Genomic DNA, 11,327 nt, shown 5'->3' with positions numbered 1-11,327 from the left:
ACTCAAAATTCTTCCATTACTTACTAATTTAATATTTACACCCAAATCCGTGTTTTTTGTTCGCGCACTTGTCACGGGAATCTAGTATGTATACAATGTATATAGTTTTGCATGGTTATCACCTAAATATCGTGACTTCCATTTAACCATTGGTATATACGTTAAAAGTTACCAAAGAAGTAAAATGGTTACTACATTGAAACAATTTCCCGTCAGCTTCTGGGGGGCTTCGCCCCCCATACCCCCTACCGGGGCTTCGCCCCTGGACCCTGAGCAGGGGGCGAAAGCCCCCCCCCCCCCCCCCTGCACCCCAAGGCATGCATGCCTATACAGACCTAGCTACGCCGCTGACTAGTATAACATTTGCTGGGACTCGACCAGTAGTCGTGATTGAACAGTGGTCGTGATTGTGTGCATATTTTACTGTACGTCCAGATTTCCCCGAGGATCTGAAGCCGTTGACGTATACTTCTTGATGGTGTTGTTTTGTTTATATGGAAATCACGTGTTTCGTGAGAAGTAAACAATCGAGAAAAGAAATTTCCTTAATCACGACTACTGTTCCGTCTAACTTGAGCGATAATAACTTAGAACAACTACTCACGAATGTTCATATATTATCTACTTAAAAAATGTGTAAAATTGGTTAAACATCATTTCACTAATACCGATAATGATAACTGGAAAAAGTAGTTATTTAATGATAAAAATTGTATAAATGGTAATAAACTTAGAACATACAGGTCGTATAAAACCAGTAATTATACCGAAGCATATGCTTCCAATATCATGGATTTTAGACATAGACAGGTGTAAGCTAAATTTCGCAGTGGTAATTTAAAGCTGAATATAGGAACAGGTCGGTATTCTTGTCCTAAGGTTCTTTTAGAAAACAGACTTTGCACATTATGTAACTCAAACTGTGTTGAAGATGAATGTCATTTTTTAATTGTATGTGATTTTTATTCAGATTTACGAAGAAATCTTTTTACTTTGGCTGAATCATTTTTTCCAGATTTTAGCCTTTTAAATAATCAAGATAAACTAATTTTTTTAATGAATGAATGCAATCTTCAAAATATTTTAGCAAGCACAATTTATAAAATGTATAGTAGAAAAATGAATTTTTAAGCACAAACTATAGACATCAGTGTCTCGTAAGCCTTTATATGTTATAGGCTGGGTGTCAATTTTAGATTTGAATATTTTGTACAGTTACTTTGTTGTTTTATGTAAATTGACATGTGACACTTTAATAAAATAAATTGTATTGTATTGTACTACTGGTAGGGTCCCTGTACTGTAGCTTTATACAATATCAGAAGTGTAAAATAACATGTAAACCAGTGTAATGGTTCCTAATGTTGAACATTTATACAAAGATTAACAATATAAAACATCTCCAGCCAAATGGCTTCACCATCGAAACATTTCGAACATTAGAACCAGTTGGTATCGATCCTGCTCTATATGGTTATGCCTTCCTGAACCACTAAAATTTCCGATTGGCGCCAACAGTTGACTAACTAAGTGTTTTCTCGCACCAACCGACGATGTACTAATTAACTAATTAACAGATGAATCGATTAGAGTCACCATGTGAATGCGGTGAAGCGTGTCCGTTTTTATTCAGACAAAGCGCTATGTGTGGAAAGGGATACTTCCTTTTCTTTGATTAGTTTAACGTCTATTAACAGCCAGGGTTATTTCAGGACGTGCCAGGTTGGTAATTGGTACTAGAGTACACAGAGGGGAAAAAAACCGATGAACATTCGGTACCTGACGACTGTCCCACATGAGATTCGAACTTGCGACCCAGAGGCGGAGACTTGTCTTCAAAATGCTCCACCGTTGACAAATGATATTTTTCTCTATCAAAACCAGGAGCAGGCGAATAAGTATTTTTCTTCAGTTACAAAAGTTACTTACTTAACACAATTACCATTATTGAAAAGTTTGAACTTCTTATTTTCTTCAAAATAAAAAATATTAAAGATAAATAGTTACATTGTATCACAGGGACCTGGCACGAAATTTTTTAACCAATAGTATACATATATATATATTATATTATCAAGGGTATGAACTCGGCGGTCGAGAAAAACGGACCTATTTTTTTAAAACCGTGATTATTTTAATAAATGGGTTCTATACAACATTGACGAATATTTTACCTTAAAGAGAAATAATTTATCTTTCCATTGAGTGCTTGATGAACAAAATCGTTCAAGTATTGACGAAGTTATGGCTTGATGAATCGGGAAATTTACGAAAAATATGCTAGGTAGACATTTCCCTGTCCGGTCGAAATGTCGTCTCGGCTCTAATGGGCACCTCAAAAACCAAGCCAAAATCACAAAATCTACGCTTGTGGTGGTGAACAGTACCCATAACTGTGTTCATCCACAATCTCAACTTTACATAATTTGCATAATGTAGTCACATTATGTAAAGTCGAGAAGCGTTCCGAGAGAAAAATGAACATGGCGGTGACGGTTAAAGTAAGTGAGCTACACGATGTTTTTATGGAGTTTCTACAAAGTACGGGTCATGACACCTCCAAAGGAGATTGTGGATGAACACAGTTATGGGTACTGTTTACCACCACAAGCGTAGATTTTGTGATTTTGGCTTGGTTTTTGAGGTACCCATTAGAGCCGAGACGACATTTCGACCGGACAGGGAAATGTCTACCTAGCATATTTTTCGTAAATTTCCCGATATATCAAGCCATAACTTCGTCAATACTTGGCCAATTTTGTTCATCAAGCACTCAATGGAAAGATAAATTATTTCTCTTAAAGGTAAGATATCCGTCAATGTTGTATAGAACCCATTTATGAAAATAATCACGGTTTTAAAAAAATAGGTCCGTTTTTCTCGACCGCCGAGTTCATACCCTTGATACTATAACATATATATATGTATACTGTTGGTTAAAAATTTTCGTGCCAGGTCCCTGTGACATTGACGAATATCTTACCTTAAAGAGAAATAATTTATCTTTCCATTGAGTGTTTGATGGACAAAATTGGCCAAGTATTGACGAAGTTATGGCTTGATGAATTTGCAGTAGATTATGTGATTATGGCTTGGTTTTTGAGGTGCCCATTAGAGCCGAGACGACATTTCGACCGGACAGGGAAATGTCTACCTGGCATATTTTTCGTAAATTTCCCGATTCATCAAGTCATAACTTCGTCAATACTTGGCCAATTTTGTTCATCAAGCACTCAATGGAAAGATAAATTATTTCTCTTTAAGGTAAGATATCCGTCAATGTTGTATAGAACCAATTTATTAAAATAATCACGGTTTTAAACAAATAGGTCCGTTTTCCTCGACCGCCGAGTTCATACCCTTGATACTATAATATGTATATGTATACTGTTAGTTTAAAAAAATCGTGCCAGGTCCCTGTGGTCAATGTTGTATAGAACCCATTTATTAAAATAATCACGGTTTAAAAAAAAATAGGTACGTTTTTCTCTACTGCCGAGTTCATACCCTTGATACTATAATATATATATGTATACTGTTGGTTAAAAAATTTCGTGCCAGGTCCCTGTGCATTGTATGTCCCGAAAACAATGCATGACACTATGTACTATATGGAATGAAAGTGTACACGGAACGGAAAATGATATTTAGATATGTTAATCTGTTTGATCTCCTGACAAGAATGTTGAAAACCGCATCAAAATCGGCCGCTTCAGTACCGAGATACAGCCCTCCGAAGTGCTCGATTTTTACCTGTATCGACTGCTAATCAGGGCATCGGCCGCTCACGCTGATTTGGGGAATAACCGGATGTGACGTCACGGGGACAACGGCAGTGAGGTGTTTGATAGTGGGGTTATAGCACAAAGGGGGACATATATGTATTCTTAAAATGGGGTTACGAGAATTTTACAAACATATATACAGTATACAGTTATGTTGACGATTTAATTATATATATAATAGGAAATATCACAACTGAAATTAGGCTAAATATATATTTAGATTAGCGGAAACATGTATATGTTATTTATGTTTCTGGTACATTTAACTAGAGATCTTATCTCTGTTTTAACAACTTTCTAAATTATCAAACCTCGGGAATATTCCATTTTCATAATGTGATCTAAAAAGAGACGAATTGGAAAAATGATGGTTATATAATTATTCATTTGAACAAGACGTATAATCCTTGATTTGAATATGTTTCTGTATAAATAAAAATTCTCTCTAGGCCTATGGATTTCAGCAGAAATATATATGTAGGCCTATATATGTTTCTGATTTCAAGAACCAACATAACGAAAAGAAAATGTTTTAAATGTATTTCATAGGTCAATACACGTAGATATCATAGACATAAATTAGGAGGGGAGTAAAAAAAATGGATATCCGAAATCTAGCAACTATCAGAAATATCAAAATTCTGACATTGAGCATTATATTTGCATTGTTCTTTCAAGACATGCCATTTGTAAATAATTTTGTAGTTTTTGTTATAGAAATACATTTACGTGTAACCAGAACATATAAACAAGACAAATGTATAATGAGTCTTTCTGAAGTATATACTGTACATCTAGTAATTGATACACTTGTTATATGTTATGTTGGAACGGTATGTTTTACAGTAAACAAGGGATTTTTAAGTGTTAGCAAATAGTACATTATACAACAATTACACGATGGTCCATCGCTAACTTACCTGTGATCTTACTTTTGACTCGAGCTAATCAACAAAGCGTGACAGGTCACTAAACACCTTTCTTACGTAATCTGGTTAGCCCCCTCATTAGTCTCGGTTGACCACCCGGTTTAGTTACTGCAGTATACAGGTATAGAGATTAACGCAGCACGACACTGGCTATTCGGAATGACAGTTCTGTTTTTGTTCTGTACTTGATATCTGCTACATGGATTAGACTTGTCACATAGACATCTTCAGTCTCATTGTTTTCGTCTGACCCGTGCATGATTTATTTTTCAATTAAAGACACTAATGAATGAACTTGAGCGAAATATCAACAAGTCGTCGAGTGTACTGTATTATATGTAAGCTGAATGTATTTCGTCAAAAAACAAATAGACCAATTTCAGATATAACGCAATTAGTAAATAGCTGATGCATTTACATATATGCAAAGAAAATCTGTTTGGAATCATAACTCAATCGTATGGGCAGGTTTTATATAAAAAAAAGTCAGAAATTTGTTAAGCGGGTTTGACCAGAAGACATTCAAAGACCCGAGTCGGGCTTTGGATAACATAATCAAGAATCCTTGATATAATATTCACATATATGTGGTTCCAACCACCACAGATATACAGCGTACGTGGATTATTATGAGCATTTTATTGTGTATAATTATGCAGTAATTTCGTAGAGATGTTCATTTATCTATGACAGGTACATCAATATACATGTATGCATGGTATAAATCCCTGTTTTCAAGCGTTTTTCAAACTCGTATATGTGATTAAGGATAATATCAAATAGGTATCGGACATGAACACAGGTATTTGTGTCTTCAAAATCGATATTTACAAACAGATAGTTTATATTAGATGGCAGACACCAAAAATCGCCTCTCTATCTTATGCGAGTAGAATAGGTCCCGTTGTCCTCGTGATATGGAACGCCATAGCTGCCTTAAGACTAGATGTTTTATTGCATCGTGTCACCATGTTTTGTCATCACGTCCCCGGGTTGTAGCATTGTGTCACCATATTACAACATCATGTCACCATGTTATAGCATCGTGTCACAATTTTAAAGCATCATGTCACCATGTTATAGCATCATGTCACCATGTTATAGCATCGTGTCACCATGTTATAGCATCGTGTCACAATTTTATAGCATCATGTCACCCTGTTATAGCATCGTGTCACAATTTTATAGCATCATGTCACCCTGTTATAGCATCGTGTCACCATGTTATAGCATCATGTCACCATATTACAACATCATGTCACCATGTTATAGCATCGTGTCACAATTTTAAAGCATCATGTCACCACATTACAGCATCATGTCACCATGTTATAGCATCGTGTCACCATGTTATAGCATCGTGTCACAATTTTATAGCATCATGTCACCATGTTCTAATATCGTGTTACCATGTTATAGCATCATGTCACCCTGTTATAGCATCGTGTCACCATGTTATAGCATCGTGTCACCATGTTATAGCATCGTGTCACCCTGTTATAGCATCACGTCCCCATGTTATAGCATCATGTCACCCTGTTATAGCATCGTGTCACCATGTTATAGCATCGTGTCACCCTGTTATAGCATCACGTCCCCATGTTATAGCATCATGTCACCATGTTATAGCATCGTGTCACCCTGTTATAGCATCAAGTCACCACATTACAGCATCATGTCACCATGTTATAGCATCATGTCACCATGTTATAGCATCGTGTCACCCTGTTATAGCATCAAGTCACCACATTACAGCATCATGTCACAATGTTATAGCATCATGTCACCATGTTATAGCATCGTGTCGCCATGTTATAGCATCGTGTCACCATGTTATAACATCATCTCACCATGTTATATCATCATGTCACCAGGTCATAACATCATGTCATCATGTTAAAGCATTGTGTCACTACGTTATAGCATCATGTCACCATGCTATTGCATCGTGTCGCGAAGTTATTAAGACGTTTTCTATTAAGACTACTCGGAATGCAGTTGGATTCTACCTTACAACCAAGCGCAACACGATCCCGATCACCATCTGCTATTCGGAAGTCCTTTTCTGCAGTGTTGTTTGGCGGGACGACGTTTCAGTGGTAGGTACATGTAGGCCTAATATATTATTTGCTAGATAAACAGCTAAAACGTTTTCTGAAAATATGAAAAGAAACACAGAGAGAAATTATTTGTTTCTGTCGTTTTATAGGCCTGCCACATTTGTTCATGATGCATGATAATTGTGGTGTGTGTTGACACCAAATAAGAAGTTTGAATAGGCCAAACAAAATTGACGATCGCCAAATTAAACACCATCGCATGAAAAGTTAAACATATTCGAAAAATATTTGATTATCTTAAAATGATAGCAAAATTTCTCTTCTTAAAGAAAAATAGCACTTGCAACATGCTGTTGGCATGAATTAAGAAAAAATGTGATTTTCTCAATTTCGGTTCACTTCCCGCCCCGTTATTAAAACGTGTGTAGCATAACACATGAATTCCGGTATAGGCCCTAGTTGACTTTGTATTTTGTGGAATATGAACAGGTTATTGTTTAAGAAAGTATTGTTTGTTGCTGTTTTGAGAAATAAAGGTATAAATACATCAGAATAGTTAAAGATGTTAAAGATGTTTCAGAAATACAAAAGTTTATTGGGGTGTTCGAAGATCTAGACTGGTCCTTTCATATGCAATTTCCGCCATTTTGACAAGTGGTCTTTAACTCGCTGCCGTAAACAAAAAAACAAGTGAAATTAATTTTAATTTTGTTGAAAATATATGTTTGAAAATAAATTAAAATATACTGTCGCCATAAGTCTGTCTTAAGGTTCATGTAATGGCTTTAACCAGTGATATTTTGCAAGCCTAAAACGCATTACTGTGCTGCAATTGAACAGAACTAATTTCATTAATTGTTGGTATATACCCTGGCTAACTGTCAGTCTTACTGTTGATAAGTAATTTGTGAAGCTGCTTGTAAATTTCAGTAAAATAAGAGAAAAATGTATATTTCTGGAGAAGACATAGAACTCGTGTGAATTGCATGGATGACACCAAATAAACATGCTATCGTGTTCAGTAGTGACTATGCCAGGTACTCCAACAGTTTGTTTGGCAAAATCGGACCAGCGAATAGCGCAGGAGCCTATTGTTGTAAATGCAAATGGCTGCTTTAAATGGCGGATCACAAATATAGCATATAAAAAGACATTTTAATTGATACTATGGCAAAAGCTCTGTTGTCAATCAATTTATCATAATTTCAGTAATCAGACATTACTTGGGATGACTTTGTTGTTTGATAAGAATGTGTAATTGAATCTAATTACTCTTACAAAATTGTACTAACAAATTGCTTGCAAAATTGTAGGCATGTTTTCTGAAAATTCTGATTTCAAGTCCAATGTAGAAGAAAAAAGTAGTGCTTGAAAATCTAGAAAAGGTGCTGGAAAAGTGCTTGAAAAGTGCTGGAATTTTGGTTTGAAAATCTGTGCGAACCATGCTAGACTAAAACTTCAGAAAACTTCTCAAATTCCAGAAATTTTAGAATTAAATACTCTTCATAGATAAAAAAAAAAGTCTCAATGTCCTTTACAAAATTTGTGAATTATATGACCCTGGGGTCTCGCGTTTCCCCCTGGTGAGGGGATCAAGTTAACTATAGTTTATATTGGGAAAGCACATTTTTGAGCATTATTTGGTCATTTGTAATAGCTAAAAGGACATAAGTCAAATGTTGTCTGAATTATCAGAATGAATAGCCATATTAACAATTTTTTCCATGACTGATCCCCAGGGGCCTGAGGGGTGGGGCCAAAAGGAGTCCAATAGGCTAAACTTCAAAAATCTTCTTCTGAAATTCCAGAAATGGTAGAATCAAATATATTTTAAAGTCAATTCATAAAGTCACTGACTGATTTCAAGGGCCTGATAGACCAATATATACATGTTTATATATCTAAATCTTTGTTTCATTCTGTATCAGAACTCCGGTGACCGCTAAGGCCCATGGGCCTGTTGTTTCAATAAAATTGATTTATAAACCACCTTATTTGAATCATTTCTTAATACACTTCATTAGTACATTTTTATCTCCCCTCTCAGAGAGAGGGAGGCTTATGAAATCACTCCAGCGTCGGCGTTGGAAATCCCAGGTTAAGGTTTTGGTGTAAGTGTCGAAAAAAACTTATCTGTCACTACTGAAATTGATTTCTTCAAGAATTTTGGATTATAATTGTTGTAATGGGTGTGGAAATCATTTTATTGAGCCAAATGCTGGATATCAGAATTTTAAGAGGCCCAATGGGCCGAAATAGCCAGTTTAAGGTTTTGGAGTTAGTGTTTAACAATAATTTATGATTATAAATCACTGAAAGGGGGAAACTGCTGAATTTTAAGAATTTCAAGAGGCCCAATGGACTGAAAAGTTAAGTTATATGTGAATGACATTGTTATATTTTACAATACTTGTAAATTACATACAAGGAACCTGTTTTAAGACAACAAAATTCCAGAAGCAAGCTTTGCTGTTCTCAAACAGCCCTAATTGTCATGTTGGAGATCTTTCCACAATTTTAAAAACAAATTTACTATTGTATTATAATAGTAGTCTCAACCTATCCAAAGCCAAAGGGCTGTTGAGCAGAAGTCATGGCCCAGTCTCTACGTTCTTCATCAATAGTTCCTTAACAGATAACTTGAGTGATCTTGGATTTTAACTTACAGAGTTATTGCCCTTTGTAATAATATATTATTTTACCTTGTGAACATAATAACTAGAATAATGTTGACAAAGTTTGGTGGATTTGTTATTGAAAATCATTAAAGACAGTAATTACTGGAAAATCACTGTTATTCTGCAAATAAAAATTAATTGACCTGGAAACATATAAAAAGTTGATTAGTTAAATAATAATATGATAAAATATGAACATCTCATGAAACTTTGTATTGAGCTATCAATTAAAGCACATTAAGATACAGTACTTAACTTCTATTTAAGCTATTGTCCTTTTCTTGCATGCCAGTTCTAATGTTATCATTTATCAAATGACTATTAAGGCCCTTGTTTTTTTTCAGATTATTACCACTATGGAAGACCTTTTGAAGAAAATAGAGATGCAAAGTCTGCTGTCAAACTTTGACAGGGAAAGAGTGGACATAAATACAGCCAAGAAATTATCTGACACAGAGCTTGCACGGTTAGGAATCGTAACGATAGGAGAGAGGCATAGGTTTCGAATACATCTTGAAACCTATCAAGAAAATGATCAGCATGGCGTCGTCTCTCCATCAGCCAGAAACCTTGTGCAGGAAATTACTGATGAAAGAACACGGCTATTTTCATCATATGGAAACAGACAGAGTAGGTCTCGGTCAAGACGGGGTACTAGTAGGAACAAAAGGACTGATAGAACATTTTCACGAAATTTTTTGTGTTTAGCCTCTAAAAACCAAGAAAAAATACCAACACCAAAAGAAAAGGAAGTCCTATCAAGTGCAGGACTAGGAATCAAAAGAATAAAACTTTCAAAATTTGATACCCCAAATGATATCCTAGAGAAATTATCATCAGATATTTTGGAGAGAAATGCCCAAATCTCTGGATTTCCAAAATTGCAGAATGCCGGTGGCTTTGAACTGTTGAGAGCAACCCAAACATGCCGGAATTTGGAACTTATTCATTCAGCTTGGTCAGGAGAGAACCTTCAGAGTCACACAAATCCACAGTCAACAATTTATATTAGACCTATTCAACATGACTTGAACTGTGATCCAATTGCTAGTGCTGAAGAAATGGAAGAGGTAAAAAGTAAATGTAATTTATGTAAAAAAAGTTATCCAATAAAAACTTTGAGACAACATGTTGAGTCCTATGAAGGATTGTATAGGACAAATCAAGGATCAGAAGAAATATCTGGTAATCATGAGCCTATCCTAGAATCAAATCAACGTAACTCTTCATCGCCAGGTTTACCAAATCATCAAGATACATCGCTGTCTCGTCCATCATTTCATCCTGATGAGGATACACCAATGCCAAATCAACACAACTCTTCATCAGTTTTGCCAAACCGTCAAGATACATTGCTGTCTCGTCCATCATTTCATCCTGATGAGGATACACCAGTGCCAAATCAACACAACTCTTCATCAGTTTTGCCAAACCGTCAAGATACATCGCTGTCTCGTCCATCGCTGTCTCGTCCATCATTTCATCCTGATGAGGATACACCAGTGCCAAATCAACACAACTCTTCATCAGTTTTGCCAAACCGTCAAGATACATTGCTGTCTCGTCCATCATTTCATCCTGATGAGGATACACCAGTGCCAAATCACCACAACTCTTCATCAGTTTTGCCAAACCGTCAAGATACATTGCTGTCTGGTCCATCATTTCATCCTGATGAGGATACACCAGTGCCAAATCAACACAACTCTTCATCAGTTTTGCCAAACCGTCAAGATACATTGCTGTCTCGTCCATCATTTCATCCTGATGAGGATACACCAGTGCCAAATCAACACAACTCTTCATCAGTTTTGCCAAACCGTCAAGATACATCGCTGTCTCGTCCATCGCTGTCTCGTCCATCATTTCATCCTG

At 35.9% G+C, this 11,327-nt stretch overlaps 1 protein-coding gene across 1 annotated transcript in view; it reads left to right on the top strand.

Annotated features, from left to right (window-relative positions):
• The first annotated feature begins 9,808 nt into the window (after nucleotides 1–9,808).
• Nucleotides 9,809–11,327, top strand: part of LOC138330585 (uncharacterized) — a 2,253-nt gene continuing 734 nt past the window's right edge. Inside the window, exon 1 of the mRNA XM_069278148.1 lies at nucleotides 9,809–11,309. Within this exon, the coding sequence (XP_069134249.1) occupies nucleotides 9,809–11,309 (1,501 nt within the window). The remainder of the gene's footprint in view (nucleotides 11,310–11,327) is intronic.

This window comes from Argopecten irradians, chromosome 9 (assembly GCF_041381155.1).
Source record: "Argopecten irradians isolate NY chromosome 9, Ai_NY, whole genome shotgun sequence".
NCBI classification, from domain to species: domain Eukaryota; kingdom Metazoa; phylum Mollusca; class Bivalvia; order Pectinida; family Pectinidae; genus Argopecten; species Argopecten irradians.
Note: the sequence above shows the minus strand (reverse complement) of the source record. Positions and strands in the feature narration are given on the sequence as shown.